Raw genomic sequence first — 21,947 nt, forward strand, 5'->3', positions numbered from 1 at the left:
GGGAAAATCTGGATATATTATTGTCATCGATTTCATCAAAATCTCTATTGTATCTGCTACACAACAACAACTGCCACTACTACTACCACCAACAACACCAACACACCACACCTCAATCGAAAAAACAAAACAAACAACAATCTCATATCCCAAATGGGACCATTGATTGAGTGCCTGCCTCATTGACATTGAACTTTTGTACTGTACTGTAAATTTCTTTCAATTGTGATTTTCTCATTTTGGATATTATTTTTCATTTTTTTTGTTTCGATTATTACATTATGCATTTTATATTGTTATTATTATATTATTATTATCATTATGCATACTTGTGTGTGTGCGTGTATGTTCTTTTCGTAGGCTCATCGTTCCGAAATCGAATACATGTTTGGAAATAGTAGTGCCAAAAGCTTTTTCCATCCAACATCAAAAGAACAAGAGGTAGTTTTTCTTTCCATGCCATACAACATCATCATTTTAACAATTTAAACTTTGTTTGTTTCTTTTTTTCTTTTGTATTCTACAATTTGTTTCTTAACTTTCTGTTTCTATGTTATCGTTGGATTTTTGTATAAATTTTTGGTTTGTTGTAATTGGCTACATATTTTCGAACTTCCATCTTGTAAATGCTTTTCAATTGTACACAAACTACCTACCCCCCCTGCAACATTCAAGCTGACCTTTTTTGTGTCCTAATTGTTTTATGGTTCATATGTGCGTTGTTTTAATCAACTGCTAATTCCATTTAGCGCTATGGCAAGTTTTGCTTGCATTCCATATTTTCCTTCATTTTTGTGTATATTTCATTTTGTGCTATTTTTACTGTGAATGCATATGAATTTAGTATCATTTTACTCACACATTAAGTCACACCACTAAACAAAACGTTTGTTAATAGCTTTTAGGAGCTTTGAATGATATTAGAGAGCTGTAATATACAAAAAAATATTTTTGGGTAACATTTTAAAACCTAAAAATTATACACTTGCTAACCATTGCACACCGAAGAGAAATTTATTTCTAAAGAAAATTTTGTCAAAATTTTATTTCTAAAGAAAATTTTGTCAAAATTTTATTTCTAAAGAAAATTTTGTCAACATTTTATTTTTATGAAAATTTTGTCAACATTTTATTTCTAAAGAAAATTTTGTCAACATTTTATTTCGTACGAAAATTTTGTCAAAATTTTATTTCTATAGAAAATTTTGTCAAAATTTTATTTCTATAGAAAATTTTGTCAAAAATTTTATTTCTATAGAAAATTTTGTCAAAATTTTATTTCTATAGAAAATTTTGTCAAAATTTTATTTATATAGAAAATTTTGTCAAAATTTTATTTCCATAAAAAATTTTGTCAAAATTTTATTTCTAAAGCAAATTTGTCAAAATTTTATTTCTGAAGCAAATTTTGTCAAAATTTTATTTCTAAAGCAATAAAGAAATTTTGTCAAAATTTTATTTCTATAGAAAATTTTGTCAAAATTTTATTTCTTAAGAAAATTTTGTCAAAATTTTATTTCTATAGAAAATTTTTGTCAAAATTTTATTTCTACAGAAATTTTTGTCAAAATTTTATTTCTATAGAAAATTTTGTAAAAATTTTATTTCTATAGAAAATTTTGTCAAAATTTTAGTTCTATAGAAAATTTTTGTCAAAATTTTATTTCTATAGAAAAGTTTGTCAAAATTTTATTTCTATAGAAAATTTTGTCAAAATTTTAGTTCTAAAGAAAATTTTGTCAAAATTTTAGTTCTAAAGAAAATTTTGTAAAAATTTTATTTCTATAGAAAATTTTGTCAAAATTTTATTACTATAGAAAATTTTGTCAAAATTTTATTTCTATAGAAAATTTTGTCAAAATTTTATTTTTATAAAAATTTTGTCAAAAGTTTATTTCTATAGAAAATTTTGTCAAAATTTTATTTCTTTAGAAAATTTTGTCAAAATTTTATTTCTATAGAAATTTTGTCAAAATTTTATTTCTATAGAAAATTTTGTCAAAATTTTATTTCTATAGAAAAGTTTGTCAAAATTTTATTTCTATAAAAATTTTGTCAAAATTTTATTTCTATAGAAAATTTTGTCAAAATTTTATTTCTATAGAAAATTTTGTCAAAATTTTATTTCTATCTAAAATTTTGTTTAAATTTTATTTCTATAGAAAATTTTGTCAAAATTTTATTTCTATTGAAAATTTTGTTTAAATTTTATTTCTATAGAAAATGTTGTCAAAATTATATTTCTATAGAAAATTTTGTCAAAATTTTATTTCTTTAGAAAATTTTGTCAAAATTTTATTTCTATAGAAAATTTTTGTCAAAATTTTATTTCTATAGAAAATTTTGTCAAAATTTTATTTCTTTAGAAAATTTTGTCAAAATTTTATTTCTATAGAAATTTTGTCAAAATTTTATTTCTATAGAAAATTTCGTCAAAATTTTATTTCTTTAGAAAATTTTGTCAAAATTTTATTTATATAGAAAATTTTGTCAAATTTTATTTCTATAGAAAATGTTGTCAAATTTTATTTCTATAGAAAATGTTGTCAACATTTTATTTCTTAAAATAATTTTGTCATAATTTTATTTCTAAAGAAATTTTTGTCAAAATTTTATTTCTATAGAAAATTTTGTCAAAACTTGATTTCTATAGCAAATTTTGTCAAAATTTGATTTCTATAGAAAATTTTGTAAAAATTTTATTTCTATCGAAAATTTTGTTTAAATTTTATTTCTGTAGAAAATTTTGTCAAAATTTTATTTCTATAGAAAATTTTGTCAAAATTGTATTTCCTTAGAATATTTTGTCAAAATTTTATTTCTATAGAAAATTTTTGTCAAAATTTTATTTCTATAGAAAATTTTTTCAAAATTTTATTTCTTTAGAAAATTTTGTCAAAATTTTAGTTCTATAGAAATTTTGTCAAAATTTTAGTTCTAAAGAAAATTTTGTCAACATTTTAGTTCTAAAGAAAATTTTGTCAAAATTTTATTTCTATAAAAAATGTTATCAAAATTTTGTTTTTATAGAAAATTTGTAGAGTAACCTTTAGTTGGAGAGGGATACTTTGCACAATCTATGAAAAAATCAAGAATTCTACCAATCCACCGAATAGTACAAAATCTACCAGGGGCCAAATCACCGTAGTCGAAATCGAGTAATTCGTCATCGTAGTGTAGTTTACGCGGATCACCGCAGTCGTTATCGAATTGTTTCTACTCGAAGTTGAACACGATAGGTAGCATGCTATCGAAAACGAAGTATGTAGTGATTTTTGAGCAGAAAAAAGGTAAACAAAAAGAAAAATGTTGGTGAAAATGTAATTATTATTCTATTTTGGCAAAATACATTTAAGAAAATATAATATTACTTGCATTTAGGGAAACGGATCAAAGAAAGGAATGCTCAGTAGCCGCTTCAAAAAAAGAAAAAAACTTATTTTTTCAGAACATATTTAAAAGTTTCTTTTGACAGATGAAAACGTCTTTTAAATCTATGGATGTTAAAAACACAATTAGTTAAAAGCACTCACTTCAAAATGGAATCACTTACTCTACTTCAGGCAATGCTAAAGGACTGCTTTTATCACGAATATTTTTCCTTATTAATGCCACTTTGTACTCATCCTCTGAATCCGAAGACGAGGAAAACAAAAAAAAAACACACAAAAACAATATAAATATCTCAGAAATTACATAAGATAACAAAAAATTATTTTGAAATTCTTCTATCTTCCAATTTCTTATTACCATATGTTTACAGCAATGTAAAAAAAGTAGTAGACAAAATAAATTACGATCGTATGCGGTGGTCCAAAAATTTAATGCGATCGAAATGTTTCTCTATACGAAACAGAACTCGATGACGAATGCGGTGATTTGGCCCCAGTTTTGGTAGAATTCTACCAACTGTTGCAACCGTGCTAGCATGCCCGCCTCGCATACAGAAGTTTATGGGTTCAATCCCAGTTTCGACCAAACTCCAGCGATGGATTATCGCCTCTCAGTAATGCTGGTGACTTTTCTGACTGTTTCAAAGCTTCTCTAGGTAGTTTCAGCATTGTGGAACGCCGCTCGAATTTGGATATAAAAAGGAGTTCCCTTGTCATTGAGCTAAACATAGAATCGGACAGCACTCAGTGATGAAATAGAAGTTCACCATTGTACTATCACAATGGACTGAATAGTCTGAGTCTGAAATACCGGGCTGCCACTAACTCAACCTAACCTAGACCCTGAAGTACAGAGTATATCAGCAGACACCGATTGCTTTCAAATGTCGTATTCTTACTGGTGAATAAGTAAAATTGGACGATTAAATCTGCATAAGGGCTATTTCGAAAATGAACCGAATACCACATTTCACTCAATTGCGATGAAAGTTGCGTTGTAAAATATGGACAATATATAAAACAACCACAGAAGAAAGCTCAGCATTTTTCACAATCGCATAACTATCCAACAAAACGAGATCATTCAAAAATGTAGTCTGGATCTCCAACTTGTGATGTGGAAGTTGCGTAAATTTGGATTAACTCCGTTTTCGAATCCTGACGTATTCCTCAACCTAACCTAACCTAACCTAGACCCTGAAGTACAGAGTATATCAGCAGACACCGATTGCTTTCAAATGTCGTATTCTTACTGGTGAATAAGTAAAATTGGACGATTAAATCTGCATAAGGGCTATTTCGAAAATGAACCGAATACCACATTTCACTCAATTGCGATGAAAGTTGCGTTGTAAAATATGGACAATATATAAAACAACCACAGAAGAAAGCTCAGCATTTTTCGCAATCGCATAACTATCCAACAAAACGAGATCATTCAAAAATGTAGTCTGGATCTCCAACTTGTGATGTGGAAGTTGCGTAAATTTGGATTAACTCCGTTTTCGAATCCTGACGTATTCCATTTTTTAATGAACAAAAAAAAAAAAAAAACTATCATGAAAACAACTTTTCATAAATTTTTCTTTTTCGTATTATCTAATTTTTCAAGACTTTCGCTTCGACCGGGTATTAAACCTGGAAATGTTGTGGAAGTGAAAAATCAAACAGCACATGTTCAAATTCCCTCCGAAATGAAATTTTTATTTTTCATTGCTTTTCTATTCTTTTTGTGTATTAAATGACACAAAATTACATCAGTCATCTGGTCTCCATTAGATAATGTATGGCACATTGAAATCATAGATTCATCTTCATTTCCCTCACACAATATGTTGTAAACTAAATCTATTCTCTGCATACAATCATTTATGTACCACAGCACACCAACAAAAAAAGTAAATTATTCGCGATGCAATTTTAACCTGTAATCTAAACGCAATGCCATATATGTATGTATGTTGTTTCTATTATTTGGGATAAATTGAATGGGGGTTCGTTCAAATAAAAAAAATGTTATTTGTATACTAAATAAGAAAGCAGAGCCATCTCTTGCCCTCTGAACAAAAAGGGGATGCAGTTCCTCTTCATTGAATAACCCTGGTTTCACATAAGTGTTGTTGTTTTCTAATAACCAGAAATTTTTTGTATAATCATGTATTCCTCTATGTTGTCTAACCATGATGGGGTTTCTAAATGAACCATGTTTATCTGTTGAGCTCTTTTTGTTAACATGATGTGGTATTTTTTAATTCCCTCCTTCTATTAGGAACACCGTACCGAAATTGATGCTAGAGCTGGTACCTTTGGTGCCTTTGAACAATTCGGCAATGAATTGTTACAGGCTAACCATTATGCTTCTCCCGAAATTAAGGAGAAAATTGAAGATTTGGCCAAGACCCGTGAAGAATTGGAGAAGGCATGGACTGAGCGTCGCTTGCAATTGGAGCAAAATCTTGATTTGCAATTGTACATGCGTGATTGTGAATTGGCCGAAGCTTGGATGTCTGCCCGCGAGGCTTTCCTCAATGCCGATAATGTTGATGATACCGGAGATAATGTAGAGGCTCTCATTAAGAAACATGAAGATTTTGATAAGGCCATTAATGGTCATGAGGAGAAGATTGCCGCTTTGCAAGTGTTGGCCGATACCTTGATCAATCAGAACCATTATGCTTCCGATCTCATCGATGATAAGCGTAAGCAAGTCTTGGAACGCTGGCGCCACTTGAAGGATGGTTTAATCACCAAACGTTCTCGTTTGGGAGATGAACAAACATTGCAGCAATTCTCACGTGATGCTGATGAAATTGAAAACTGGATTGCCGAGAAATTGCAATTGGCCACCGAGGAGAGTTATAAGGATCCAGCCAATATCCAATCGAAGCATCAAAAACATCAAGCTTTCGAGGCTGAATTGGCCGCCAATGCCGATCGTATCCAAAGCGTTTTGGCCATGGGTGAGAATTTGATTGACAAGAAACAATGTTCGGGATCTGAGGATGCTGTACAGAAGAGACTTACCCAGATTGCCGATCAATGGGAATACCTTACCCACAAGACCACTGAAAAATCCTTGAAATTGAAGGAGGCCAACAAGCAACGTACCTACATTGCAGCCGTTAAGGATTTGGACTTCTGGCTGGGTGAAGTTGAGTCTCTGTTGACTACTGAGGATTCCGGTAAAGATTTGGCCTCTGTGCAAAATCTCATGAAGAAACACCAATTGGTTGAGGCCGATATTCTGGCCCACGAGGATCGTATCAAGGATATGAACAAGCAAGCCGATTCTTTGGTTGAGAGTGGACAATTCGATAGTGCCGGTATCCAGGAGAAACGTCAAAGTATTAATGAACGCTACGAACGCATTTGCAATTTGGCTGCCCATCGCCAAGCCCGACTCAATGAAGCCTTGACCTTGCACCAATTCTTCCGTGATATTGCCGATGAAGAGAGCTGGATCAAGGAGAAGAAGTTGTTGGTTGGTTCCGATGATTATGGTCGTGATTTAACTGGTGTCCAAAACTTGAAGAAGAAACATAAGCGTCTTGAGGCTGAATTGGCTTCCCATGAGCCTGCCATACAGGCTGTGCAAGAGGCTGGTGAAAAATTAATGGACGTCTCCAATTTGGGAGTACCCGAAATTGAACAACGTCTGAAGGCTCTCAATCAAGCTTGGGCGGAATTGAAGAACTTGGCAGCCACCCGTGGCCAGAAATTGGATGAATCTTTGACTTATCAACAATTCTTGGCCCAAGTGGAGGAGGAAGAAGCCTGGATTACTGAGAAACAACAATTGTTGTCTGTCGATGACTATGGTGATTCCATGGCTGCCGTTCAGGGTCTCTTGAAGAAACATGATGCTTTCGAAACTGATTTCGCTGCCCACAAAGATCGTTGTGCTTTGATTTGCGAACAAGGTACTGACTTAGTGGAAGCTAAGAACCACCATGGCGATTCCATCAGTCAACGTTGCCAACAATTACGCAACAAATTGGATAATCTGAATGCTTTGGCTGCCAGACGCAAGGGTTCCTTGTTGGACAATTCTGCCTACTTGCAATTCATGTGGAAGGCTGATGTGGTTGAATCATGGATCGCTGATAAGGAGAACTATGTGCGCTCCGATGAATATGGACGTGATCTTTCGACAGTTCAAACTTTGTTGACCAAACAAGAGACATTTGATGCTGGTGAGTATGAAGCTATTCCATTGAGTTAAGGCACGCAAGCTAACATTTTTTTTTTTGTTTTTGCAGGTCTTAATGCTTTCGAACAAGAAGGTATCCATAACATCACCGCCTTGAAGGACCAACTTATCAATGCCAATCATGCCCAATCGCCAGCCATACTAAAACGTCATGAGGATGTCATCTCACGTTGGCAGAAATTGCGCGATGCCTCCGAAACCCGAAAACAACGACTTTTGGCCATGCAAGAACAATTCCGTCAAATCGAAGAACTCTACTTGACATTCGCCAAGAAGGCCTCGGCCTTTAATTCTTGGTTCGAAAATGCCGAAGAAGATCTCACCGATCCTGTTCGTTGCAATTCGATCGAAGAAATTCGCGCCCTACGCGATGCTCATGCCCAATTCCAAGCATCGTTGTCATCAGCTGAAGCTGATTTTAAGGCCCTGGCAGCTCTTGACCAAAAGATCAAGAGCTTTAATGTTGGACCCAATCCCTATACCTGGTTCACCATGGAAGCTCTTGAAGAGACCTGGCGTAATTTGCAAAAGATCATAGAGGAACGAGATGGCGAATTGGCCAAGGAAGCCAAACGTCAAGAAGAAAACGACAAACTACGTAAAGAATTTGCTAAACATGCCAATCTATTCCACCAGTGGCTAACCGAAACTAGGTAAGTTGGAATTGTATTGTGAATGATTTGCAATCTATTTCAGGTTTTTTTTGGAGATATTTTTGAGTCTACCACAGAGCACCCATAAATCCGCACATTGCACTGAACTTTTTATCTCTTGTTGTACATTCAATTCTAGGTATTATATGCTCGGTTATAATCGACAAGGGTAAACACAAAATTTCTCTTTCCAGCATTAGTGTTATTGACGCTACTAATGTTGTACATATGTCCGTCGTCTATTTGCAATCTAAATGTTGTGTTTTCGAAAATAACACAATGCCAGCTATATGAATTTTAACTAACACATTTTCTAATTAAATCTTGTGCGTTTGAACTATTCAAGGTTCAAGCAAAGGCTTCGCCATTGAAATAAGCTAACCAAAGTGTATATATATTTACTCGAATATATATGTGGATATGATTGTATATAACGAAATCATATATATATATATATACCAAAGCTCTATTTAAGCATATATAAACTCCAATTATTACAAGCTTTTAAGTTTTATAAATAATTAATTTTATTATTAATTTTGGTTGCATGTTTACGCTTTCAAAAAAGATATACTAAAGCAGCGCTATTAGGAATAAATAGCAAACACTAGACCTTTACTTTAGTTGGGATTTATAATCTATATCCCTTTGTTATTTTTATTGAATTGTAGACTAGTAATTTTTATACAAGAATATATGGTCATATTAGGAGCTCAAATTAAAAATGGGGATTTTTTTGTAATTGTTTGAAAATTTTTTCTCAAAGAATTGTAACAGATTGATCATTTGAATTATTGCCCAACGCTGGCCACTAATGTTTACCATCTTCCTCATTTAACGGCATAAGAACGAAAATGGTCATGCGACATCGATCGGAACAAATTGTTCCGATTGTTTGTGGTGCAAAATCAATGATCGATGAAGATTTCGATAATTAGAGTCTAAACTTTTATAATTTTTATTTCTGTAGCATTGAATACCATTCTCGCAGGCAAAAAGTGGTCGTAATAAAATTTGTTGCGTTATGAATTATATAGAGGTTCATATTTCTTTGTTATGCCTTGTTCCTCTATATCGAACGAGCGCTTTCTTTCGCAGTTTAAACGAAAGAAAATAGATTTGGTTCGAAAGTCAAGTCATTTCATATTTTGTTATCTTCTGAAAGCACCAACCACTTCTTCAGATGTCGAAAAACTTTGACTTCTCATTTTATTTTTTAGAAGTAATTTGGCTCGTACACCTCGTGATCTGTCACAGATGTGTTCTAAAGCACCGCGATTGTATTTTTAGAGTATTTCTTTCGACAAATCGATACGAGCCTTTTTTGACCGATTGGAGAGTGAGAGAGATCTTTAGCGTCAAAAATTTAATTAAGTTGCTGCGTTAATCCACTGTTGTTGAGTTAATCTACATCAAAATTTGTAAAATATATTTTCAAGATGCTGTAAACAACACAAATGGCTTTCGCCCAAAATGTTTTGAGTACGTATAACCTCAAAAATGTCAAGCTTTACAATAGAGCTATAACTTGGCAGATTGCCACACATCAATATGGCATATCAGCTAACCGAGAAAGCCTTCCAAAACCAAATCGGCATTAACCAAAACCGAAAGGTTAAGCCAGGCATTGCCAAAAAGAAGGTCATACGTCGCCACCGCGATATCGGTTTGGTTTTCAAAATTCCTCGTGAGGACATCGAATGTAACTACCAAAAATGCCCCTCCACCGGTAATATAAGAATCCGTGGCCGCATCTTAACTAGTGCCGTACGTAAAACCAAAATGCAAAGGTTGGCTGATAAGTCCCCGGTCTAACAAAGAAAAACAATTTTTTTTTTATCAAAATTGTTTTTTTTATTCAACATAGTTCCCTTCAAGAGCGATACAACGATTATAACGACCTTCCAATGTTTTGATACCATTTTGGTAGTACTCCTTCGGTTTTGCCTCAAAATAGGCCTCAGTTTCGGCGATCACCTCTTCATTGCAGCCAAATTTTTCCCTGCGAACATCCTTTTGAGGTCTGAGAACAAGAAAAAGTCGCTGGGGGCCAGATCGGGAGAATACGGTGGGTGGGGAAGCAATTCGAAGCCCAATTCATGAATTTTTGCCATCGTTCTCAATGACTTGTGGCACGGTGCGTTGTCTTGGTGGAACAACACTTTTTTCTTCTTCATATGGGGCCGTTTTGCCGCGATTTCGATCTTCAAACGCGACAATAACGCCATCTGTTGATGGTTTTTCCCTTCCCAATCAATTATTGTTGATTTCCCTGGGGCAGAGTCCGGAAACTCATTATCAAGCCAAGTTTTTGCTTCCGCCGTATTATTCCCTTCTGAAAACGGTATTTTATCTAAACACGAAATTCCTTTTTTTCCATTTTTTTCACAATAACAAAAGTTGCTTCACAAAAGACGCTCTATCTCACAAACTAATTGACTTACAGACATCAAATTTTGACACGAATCATTTGAAGGTCGGTACTATATAAAAATAATATGCATTTGGCACCCCGATGTATCAGGCTCACTTAGGCTCACTTAGATTCAGTCCATTGTGATACCACAGTGGTGAACTTCTATTTCATCACTGAATGCTGTCCGATTCCATGTTAAGCTCAATGACAAGGACCTCCTTTTTATAGTGAAACCAATTAGAGAAGCTTTGAAACCCTCAGAAATGTCTCCAGCATTACTGAGGTGGGATAATCCACCGCTGAAAAACTTTTTGGTGTTCGGTCGTAGCAGGAATCGAACCCATGACCTTGTGTATGCAAGGCGGGCATGCTAACCATTGCACCACGGTGGCTCCCAAAAATTTAATACTAGCGACGCCATCTATGTGTCAGACCGGGACTTATCAGCCAACTTGTTATTGTTATCCGTCGTGATTACTTCCACTTTGTACGAAACTACAGCCTTTTTGAAAAACGTAACAGAAACTTGAGCGTACATCTTAAGATATGTTGAAGTCGGCGATATTGTTACCATTGATGAATGCCGTCTCTTGTCCAAGACTGTTCGTTCCAACGTTAGCAAGGTCAGCAAGGGTTAAGATTCAAAGAAAAACTTCAAGAAGTTCTAATTTTTTTTCTAATGGAGATAATTTTTTTTTTACCGAAGTAGTTCGATATTCAAACTAAACTTTGATTAAATAGAAAGAAGAAAATTGTAAGTAAAAAAAAAAGAAGTAGAAACAAGTATATACGGCCGTAAGTTCGGCCAGGCCGAAGCTTATGTACCCACCACATGAATCAAATATTAGGGTTTCCTTTGAAATTTCAGGGGGGTTTGAGGACAAATCAAGCAGAGCAGTTCAACCAATACACTTTCCGGAGATATATTTAAAGATTTTAGCTATGAAGGCTATATCAGTTTCTGGATTTGTAAGAACCATTTTTGTTTTAGAGGAATCACTAACATCTCGTGTAAGTGTGCAAGAAAATTATAAAATAACGTCTTGATTTGAAATCTTAAATCTGTAGATTTTCATCCGAGAAGCAAAATATGGAAATTTTACATTGAGTTTCAAACAATTTTCATGATCGGTGCGCCTTCTATACCCTCATGAAGTGAAATTTCAGGCAAATCGGATAAAAACTACGGTTTCTAGAAACCCAAGGAGTTAAATCGGGAAATCGTTCTTATGGGGGCTATAGTAAAACACTGACCGATACTCATCATTTTCGGCGTATCTCTTTATGATCCAAAAATAATTCCAGATTTCGAATTTCATACAAATTGGATAAAAACTACGGTTTTTATAATCCCAAGAAATAAAATCCGGAGATCGGTCATTATTGGGGATATACCAAAACATGAACCAATACACGCCCTTTTCGGCACACCTCTTTATTGTCATAAAATACTTCTAGATTTCCAATTTCAGGCAAATTGGATAAAAACTACAGTTTCTATAAGTCCAAGAAGTAAAATCGGCAGATTGGCCTATATGGGGATATACCAAAACAACCGATACTCACCATTTTCGGCACACCTCTTTATGGTCCAAAAATACCTCCAGATTTTCAATTTCAGGCAAATTGGATAAAAACTTCGGATTCTAGATGCCCAAGAAGTTATATCGGGAAATCGGTCTATATGGGGGCTATACCAAAACATGGACCGATACTCACCATTTTCGGTACGCCTATTTATGGCCCTAAAATACCTCTAGATTTCCAATTTCAGGCAAATTGGATAAAAACTACGGTTTCTATAAGCCCAAGACCACAAATCGGGAGGTCGGTTTATATGGGGACCATACCAAAACATTGACCGATGCTCACCATTTTCGGCACACCTCTTTATGGTTTTAAAATACCTCTAGATTTCCAATTTCTGGTAAATTGAATAAAAACTGCGGATTCTAGAAGTCCAAGAAGTAAATTCGGGAGATCGGTCTATATGGGGGCTATACCAAAACATGGACCGATACTCACCATTTTTGGCACACCTCTTTATGGTCATAAAATACTTCTAGATTTCAAATTTCAGGAAAATTGGATAAAAACTACGATTTATATAAGCCCAAGACCTCAAATCGGGAGGCCGGTTTATATGGGGACTATATCAAAACCTGGACCGATATAGGCCTATATGGGGATATACCAAAACAACCGATACTCACCATTTTCGGCACACCTCTTTATGGTCCAAAAATACCTCCAGATTTCCAATTTCAGGCAAATTGGATAAAAACTTCGGATTCTAGATGCCCAAGAAGTTATATCGGGAAATCGGTCTATATGGGGGCTATACCAAAACATGGACCGATACTCACCATTTTCGGTACGCCTATTTATGGTCCTAAAATACCTCTAGATTTCCAATTTCAGGCAAATTGGATAAAAACTACGGTTTCTATAAGCCCAAGACCACAAATCGGGAGGTCGGTTTATATGGGGACCATACCAAAACATTGACCGATGCTCACCATTTTTGGCACACCTCTTTATGGTTTTAAAATACCTCTAGATTTCCAATTTCTGGTAAATTGAATAAAAACTGCGGATTCTAGAAGTCCAAGAAGTAAATTCGGGAGATCGGTCTATATGGGGGCTATACCAAAACATGGACCGATACTCACCATTTTTGGCACACCTCTTTATGGTCATAAAATACTTCTAGATTTCAAATTTCAGGAAAATTGGATAAAAACTACGATTTATATAAGCCCAAGACCTCAAATCGGGAGGCCGGTTTATATGGGGACTATATCAAAACCTGGACCGATATAGCCCATCCTCAAACTTGACCTGCCTGCATACAAAAGACGAGCTTGTGCAAAATTTCAGCATGATTGCTTCATTATTGAAGACTGTAGCGTGATTACAACAGACACACAGCCAGCCAGACAGACAGAGAGACGGACATGGTTATATCGTCTTAGAATTTCTCCCTGATCAAGAATATATATACTTTATATAGTCGGAAATCGATATTTCGATGTGTTACAAACGGAATGACAAAGTTATTATACCCCCGTCACCACACACAAAAAATTTTTTTTCTGATTCAATCACGAAATTAATTGATCCAATTAATTTTTTAATTGAAATGTCTTCAATCACGAAAATGATAGTATCAATCACAGTTTTAATTGGGCATAGAAAAAATTCTTGATTAAAAAATTAATTGATTTCATTGCCAAATTTCAATTAATTTTTTAATTGATTCAATTAAAAATTTAATTGATGTTGATTGCAAAACTCAATTAATTTATTAATTAAAAAAGGTAACTATTTTCAATTACATTCTGAATTGGCTTAGAATTTTTATTTGGATTAACAATTGATTGTTTGAAAAAAAATTTTAACTAAAAGTTTAAAAAAAATGTTCATCATCATCATAAACTGACTTAGTCTTCCGAATTTGATTAAAAGTTAATTGTATCAATTAACTTTTTAATTAAAAATTTTAAAATGTTCAATCATTGACTTAATTAATTTAATGTTTCTATCTTGATTAAAAAGTTAATTGTACCAATTAATTTATTAATTGAAAAAAATGTCAACTTCGATTAACTTTTTAATTGGAAATATTTTGGTGATATTTTTTTCTGTGCATTCTATGGTGGTGGGTATAAAAAGAGGAAGACGTTAGAATTCCCGCCTTAAATACAAATGGTCATGTGTTCAATCTCAGCTCCGATCAAATACCAAAAAGTTTTTCAGCGGTGGGTTATCGGTTGCTGACATTTCTGAGGGTTTCTAAGTAGTCTCATCCCTATGTGGATCGCTGTTCGGACTCGGCTATAAAAAGGAGGTCCCTTGTCATTGAGCTTAACATGGAATCGGGCAGCACTCAGTGATAAAAGAAAAGTTCACTACCTGTGGTACCATAATGTACTGAATAGTATAAGATAGCCTGAAATATCGGGCTGCCACTATACCTAACCTAACACTAGGGTTGGCTAAGACCAAAATTTATTGATCCAATTAAGTGAAATGTCTACAATCACGAAAATGATAGTATTAAACACAGTTTTAATTGGTCATATAAAATACTTCATAAAAAAATTTATTGATTTCATTAGAAATTTTCAATTAATTTTTTAATTGATTCAATTTAAACTTTAATTGTTGTTGATTGCAATACATAGTTAATTTTTAAACGTAACTATTTTCAATCATTTGCTTAACTGAATTTGTAGTTTTAGTAAATCGTGTTAATAAGGAGGAAAATCATATACCATAATTGTGCATTAGTTGCAGAATTATATGATTTTTCTTACATAAAATGTGCTTCGACTTTGGCCTCTATCCATATTCCATTATATAGCTGAGATAATTAATATTGTTTTAAATTTGGTTTCTTGAACTTTTGTTTTATTCCAACACTTGTTCCATAGAAATTTATATCCTATCGGGATATAATCCCGAAATCCCACTGTTAGAAATTTCACAAGTCGTTCCCTGAAACAATATAGCCCAGATTCCTATATAGGTATAGTGTTTATCTATTATAAAAAGAAATATTATTAAACTTCATTCATTTGTTACAACCACGCAAATATTAACCAGCAAAAATATTTGTAATCCATTTTGGCAAAATCGTTCTTACCAAGCTATTATAATAATTGTATTCTTTTTTGTTCATTTTACTTCTTAATCTTTAGAACATCTATGATGGAAGGTTCCGGTTCTTTGGAACAACAACTGGAAGCACTTCGCGTCAAAGCCACAGAGGTACGTGCCCGTCGTGTTGATCTAAAGAAAATCGAAGAACTTGGCGCCCTACTCGAAGAACATTTGATTTTGGACAATCGCTATACGGAACATTCAACTGTCGGTTTGGCCCAGCAATGGGATCAACTTGATCAGCTGTCGATGAGAATGCAACACAATTTGGAACAACAAATACAGGCACGCAACCATTCGGGTGTATCGGAAGATTCCCTCAAGGAATTCTCGATGATGTTCAAACATTTCGACAAGGACAAAAGCGGCAAACTCAATCAACAAGAATTCAAATCCTGCCTGCGAGCCCTCGGCTACGATCTGCCCATGGTTGAAGAAGGACAGCCCGACCCAGAATTTGAAGCCATTCTGGATGTTGTCGACCCCAACCGTGATGGTTATGTGTCACTGCAAGAATACATTGCATTTATGATTTCGAAAGAAACTGAAAATGTGCAATCCTACGAAGAAATTGAAAATGCTTTCCGCGCCATCACTGCCTCCGATCGTCCCTTCGTTACCAAGGAAGAATTATATTGCGTAAGTATTTTTGGCTTGATTGCGAAGGAAGTTGATGGGATAATGTTTCATTTTTGTTTTACAGAATCTTACCAAGGATATGGCGGACTATTGTGTATTAAGGATGAAGCCCTATGTCGAACCCCGCTCTGGACAACCCATTAAAGATGCTTTAGACTACATTGAGTTCACACGAACTCTTTTCCAAAATTAAATTATGCTTTTATATATTTTCTATATATTTATCTTATAATTTCATTTTAAACAATATAAACAAATATATATGGCTTATATTTAATTTATGCTCTTCAAAAAACAAAAAAAAACCATCTCTACTTTATTTTATTCTATTAATTAGAATTGTCGCTATTATTAAAACAGAGACACCAGCAACTTAATTCCAATTATTTAATTCACAATACTTAGTTTTTTATATATATATAAAAAAAACAAACAAATATTTATAATAAGCACTTTGATAAAAACAAATATGGGAATATGAAAAAGGAAAACAAATATTAACTCATTGGTATTAAAATTAAAATTTATAACAAAATCGTTCAAATTAGTAAAAAAAAAAAAACAAAATCATATCTCTAGCATGTCATTTTTTGATGATCTATCCAAGAAGAGGGCTACTTGATGTTATATTAAAATCACTTAATACAAAATCATTAAATGAACAAAACAAATAATTGTCTTTCCAAATTAAAGTAAAAGAAAAAAAATAAACAACAATAATATACTCTTCTATTACAATACACATTCACAATTTGCCTATTGAAATAGCTATGCGACAATATGTCTTTGAAAAGGATGTATGTGTTATTGATTCATAATAAAAGAAAATTCAATTAAATTTTTTGATTTGTCCTTTCAAAGCTAGGAAGTTTGTTCGCTCGAATGGTATTAAAAATTAAAACGGAAATTATTAAATTTATAATTATATCAGTGGGTTGTTATAATTAGTGAGTAGTGTTGTTAGATATGTTAATTTGCATCCACTTCGAGGAACTCGGCAACTAGGATAGGTTTTTTTTAATAATAATAGCTTGGAATAGCGATATCGATAATCGTGATACGTTGTGTTGAGCCGCTAAAATCAAAATAAATATGTAATAGCAGAATCAAATATTAACTTTTTTTTGGAAAATTTATAAATAAGTTATAAATTATAACTTAATGGGGGAATAATCCAAAGCAACAATTGAAAAAGTTTATTTCCTTTAAAATGAGTTATTAATGGAAAGTAACCGTGAAAAAGCTATGTTGCACGATAATACGGACTTAATACAGGCCTTTACAGTTAACGACGAATTTGAATTTCGCCACTATTCTCCGCTAGAGGCTCTGCTGCGCATTTTTAAAGGTGTTGGGCAGAGCACAGATGCAACCGAGCGGTGTGTTTAATAAACACCAACATAGATTTGTAGAGGATGATATAGGCTATCCAATACGTCGTGCGATTCTATTAAAGGTTGAAATAAATATAGAATATATTACAGGAACATACTGATATAAATTATTTTCTTTTCTTTATAGCCATCACCATAGGATGGGAGTATACAAACGTTGTATATATCACGGCCTTTCGATATCGAATTCATAATCGTATCGAAAAAATTGTCGATACGATTGAAAGATTCCTTTAAAAATGCATGAATCACAAAAATAATACAGTTTCTCAAAGGAATTATTTTTTTTTCTCTCATTTCAAACTACCCTGCCAAAATTTTTGGAATTGGATGGCGCTTCTGAGAATCCCTACCACGTCGAAGACAATCTATACGACATCCAAAACTCGTCGGAAAAGCGCCGTCACTATTGAGAAGTTGTACCACGCCAATTTACTACAAAAAAGTATCGCATGAGTGCAATTATTAGGTGCCTTTTAGAACGACGCCAATAAGAGCCCCTTTAAACAATTTTTAAGATAGTTGTAAAAGAATCATTGTGGTCGAGTAAAACACGATTGTTTAGATGTTTATTAATTTGATTAAACATTTATAAATTCTTATAAATATAACATTTATACCACTATCACAACACATTTAACATATTTTTTTTTCATTAATAATAGAATGATGTTTTTATTTTGGGGTTTTGATTAATTAATGGCAATGTCTCTTCGACATTAAAAGGCCAGGTTATATACACCGATCGATGTAGACCCAAACTACACCGGAAATAGACAAATGAACACTTTCCGATATGAGTAGACTCCAATTATCAGGTGTGAGTGGTATAAATAGTGCATCTGTTTCGTCATGACGAAAGATTAGGATCAGTTATTCAAAATATAAATGCTAGTCAATAATTATTGTAAATGTGACGACGGCATAAATGTATCAGGCTTATAAATATCACTGGTTAGGTTTGTTGTTAGTTTAAATCGATTAGGCGTAAGCCATACAATATCACAGATGAATTCCATATCAGTCTTGTTGATTCAATCAAGTAATTAAATTGAAACGTTAGTTTCAATAATAAAATTAACGAGAGATTTATATAAATCCATGTCCTTTGTAGCCAGGATGTCATAAACATCAGTAAAACGATTAGTTAAATTGTATTTCAGTCTTAGAGCATCGAATTTTGTACAATCAAAAATTGTATGATGTGTTGATTCCGCATCCAAACATTCGTTGCAGACATCTGAGCTGATAGCTCCAATTTTTAAAAGAAAAGGTTTGTCATACGTACGGGCTGTGTGCAATCGATTGATGATTTTGGTTTCTTGGGGGTTGAACATATACTTCGAAAACCACGGCTTTATTCTAACATCTTCAAATAATTTGCTGGCTTTGATGCTTTTGCAGAGAGAAATTTTCTTGAATTCTGAATTCCAATTATTCCATAGAGCTGTTCGGATTTTGTTTAGGCCTTCTTCAGGAGTGAGTTTAGGGTTAAAGGGTGCCCCACATCATGAAAGCCAGCATCTCACTGGTGACTTTCTCGAGTTCACTGACTCTCAGCTCACTTGTCATATAAACAGGCGATGAGGGCTGCGTTTCCGGAAACATCCTCGGATGAGTTTGCACACCGGTGCGATGAACATATTCTTTTCTCTGCCTCTTAGCCACAGAGCTATAAGTGTATGGGGTTAAAATTTGATTAACATCTCTGTCTCTCATATCCTCCCTCACTGGGGCAGTCTTCTTTCTATTCCTTCCATTAGATAATTCCGGAAAACTGTCATCATCAGCTAAAAGATCAAAACGATTTTGGTTGTTGTATTTCTGAAGTACCTCACGTTTTGACATCTTTTTACGCGTCATAATCTTGTTGGTTTCTATTTCTTTTATCCAGCTCGAACAAATTTCCTTGTCACTAGCAAGATGGCCTTCAGCCTTACACAGAATGCACTTTTTACCACCACATTGGCCATTGCAGACTTCACTATCAGCACCACATTTTATACATCGTTTCTTGGACCGACAACCCAGTTTAGTATGGCCCAAGCGGCCACAGTTGTAACACTGTCTGATAGCAGGATAGTATGTGCTGACTACCAGAACAGACTTTTCAAACACTATCCAACTAGGGTGATCATCACCCGCAAAGCCGATTTTGACTGTCTCAGTTGGATGAAAAACACCCACCTCTTTTTCATCGCGCCTGGTAAAACGTTTAACAGAAGTAATATTGATACTTGAAGTTGCATTTTCTAAAATCTCTTGTTCACTATAGCATAAAGGCACATTTCTAATGACACCGAAAGTTTCAACAAAGTTTCTGGGGACAAAGGCCCTCAACTTTCTTTTCCTCAACTCTTCATTGTCTAAAAATTTATTGGCTGATTCAACATCCTCAAACGTTAATTTATATAACGTAACACCAATTGCATCGATCTTCTTGATCTTATCAAACTCGTCAGACTTAATGTCTCTTATTTTCTGTACAAAATAGAGACCATTTTTAACTTTTTTGTTAGTACCATTATCTACCTCAGAGGTGTCTACCAATACGTGTGGCTCACCTTTATGATTATTCGAATATCTCACCAACGAATCATTCACTCTTCTTTTTTTGCTTTCATGTACCACCATTTCTTCTCGCATTTTTCGCCGCAATACCACCATCACCATCATTAGCAATCACATCAACATTCATAGTCTCGTCAACCCCCGTTTCAGCTACTTCACAATTATTAATAATCGCAGGTCTAACATTTCTGCCTTTTATAGGTTTCGTCAGTTTCTTTTTATTGTCACATTTTTTGTCAGTATCAATATGACAAACAATCATGGACTTAGAAGGCCCAGCCTTCTCCTCCACACCACTTTCCATGGCCACCACTAAGGCCAGCGGTTAATTTTGCACAACCACTCACACCAGATACACAAGAAAACAACCACCAACTAGACAATGAAATTGTCCAACAGTATTCAAATCAATGCACACAGTTAGAACTGAATACAAAATCAAAAAGGTTTCTCTTCACAAGCAAAAAACGATGTCTACACAGCAAAGGCTCAACGAAGAATGTAGAATGATGTTTATTTACAAGTGGCAAGTTACATGTTCCCTGCCAACATTTTTTGGAATTTGACGGCGCTTCTGAGAATCACCACTACGTCGAAAACAGTCGTATACGATATCCACAACTCCTCGGAAAAGCACCGTCACTATTGAGAAGTTGTACCACGCCAAGTTACTACAAAAAAGTATCGCATGACTGCAATTATTAGGTGCCCTTCTGGATACATTTAGAAGGACGCCAATAAGAGCCCCTTCAAACAATCAGACAAAGTGCATTTCAAGATAGTTGTAAAAGATTCATTGTGGTCAAGTAAAACACGATTGTTTAGATGTTTATTAATTTTATGAAACATTTATAAATTCTCATAAATATAACATTTATACGACTATCACATCACATTTAACACATTTTTATGCATTAATAAGAGATTGATGTTGAGTTACAAGTTGTAAGTTAAATGTTGTAGCGTCTATCAGCCAGTACTTTTATTTCCAATGGAGGCAGCGTGTCTGGAAAAATATTTGAAAAACTATTTATTCCATTTGGAAAGTCAAAAATTGTTCACCAATTTACTTTTCACAATTTTAAGCGTAATAACTATGTTTTCAGCACTTTATTTTCGTTTTCATTGAAATAAATTATAATAAGCCAGTTGCGCTTGGTGTTTCACAAAATATAAAATGGCTCTTGTAACAATAGTGATGGCAAAATACTTTCATGCGAATAGTGATGGCAAAATACTATCATAGTTGGCGATTGTTGCAGTGTCACTTACGAGTCTGTGGTAGCGATGAGGATAAAATGGAACATTGAAATGCTGGCAGGGTTATTAATGAAAAAATTATGCTAAATGTGTTGTGATAGTAGTATAAATGTTATATTTATAAGAATTTATAAACGTTTAATCAAATTAATAAACATCTAAACAATCGTGTTTTACTTGACCACAATGTTTCTTTTACAACTATAGGGCTGTTTTCTTTTAGCACTAGATACCCTAAAGGTGAGTATTAAGTTCGAGTTTAAGCCTAGTACTAAGATCACGTTTTCGCACGAAAAACTGTTATACTCCATATAAAAAACGTTAGCGCGGAATAAATGCGAAATCTTTGTTTTGAGTATATTCAGACACATATTTATACAACCCTGGATTTTTCGCACGAACAAATAGGCAGGCATATTATTTCGCATGAACATGTTAACATCCCTGAGTTTGAGACCCTATTTACAGAGATAAATGAAGATATTCGTTTTTCGCAGGAAGGACTAATGCGCTTTACAGACTATCAGTTATTCCGGACGACAGTGCTCGTGTCGAACATATCCCTTATATTGTGCACATTATAAGTTAAATCCGAAGGCATAATCGATACTGCTGCATTTTTATGGGATCGATAACACATTTACCGATTATTTAGTCATCGCCGACAAGTCGTATCGATCCGACACACTGTAAGATTCATTACAAACACCGACATTCCGTCCGGAATGATAGTCTGTAAACCGCATA

At 33.9% G+C, this 21,947-nt stretch overlaps 2 protein-coding genes and 1 pseudogene across 6 annotated transcripts in view; 2 read left to right on the top strand and 1 right to left on the bottom strand.

The window, feature by feature from the left end:
• alpha-Spec (alpha spectrin) overlaps positions 1 to 16,252 on the top strand; it is a 41,433-nt gene extending 25,181 nt beyond the window's left edge. For 2 of the 5 annotated variants that reach the window (XM_075303309.1, XM_075303310.1), the window contains exons 4-9: positions 361 to 441; positions 5,662 to 7,585; positions 7,652 to 8,255; positions 8,395 to 8,424; positions 15,375 to 15,975; positions 16,040 to 16,252. In XM_075303309.1, coding sequence (XP_075159424.1) covers positions 361 to 441; positions 5,662 to 7,585; positions 7,652 to 8,255; positions 8,395 to 8,424; positions 15,375 to 15,975; positions 16,040 to 16,168 — 3,369 coding nt within the window. In that variant the 3' untranslated portion in view covers positions 16,169 to 16,252. The remainder of the gene's footprint in view (positions 1 to 360; positions 442 to 5,661; positions 7,586 to 7,651; positions 8,256 to 8,394; positions 8,425 to 15,374; positions 15,976 to 16,039) is intronic. The other 3 variants (XM_075303311.1, XM_075303312.1, XM_075303313.1) reach the window with 3 other exon arrangements.
• Positions 9,036 to 11,339, top strand: LOC142232668 (small ribosomal subunit protein uS17-like; annotated as a pseudogene).
• Positions 16,253 to 18,506: 2,254 nt separating the features above from the next.
• LOC142236382 (uncharacterized) lies at positions 18,507 to 20,436 on the bottom strand. The gene has a single exon (XM_075307622.1). The coding sequence runs from the start codon at positions 20,043 to 20,045 to the stop codon at positions 18,861 to 18,863; it is 1,185 nt and encodes a 394-aa protein (XP_075163737.1). The 5' UTR covers positions 20,046 to 20,436; the 3' UTR covers positions 18,507 to 18,860.
• Positions 20,437 to 21,947: the final 1,511 nt, after the last annotated feature.

This window comes from Haematobia irritans, chromosome 4, assembly GCF_050003625.1.
Source record: "Haematobia irritans isolate KBUSLIRL chromosome 4, ASM5000362v1, whole genome shotgun sequence".
Taxonomy (NCBI): Eukaryota; Metazoa; Arthropoda; class Insecta; order Diptera; family Muscidae; genus Haematobia; species Haematobia irritans.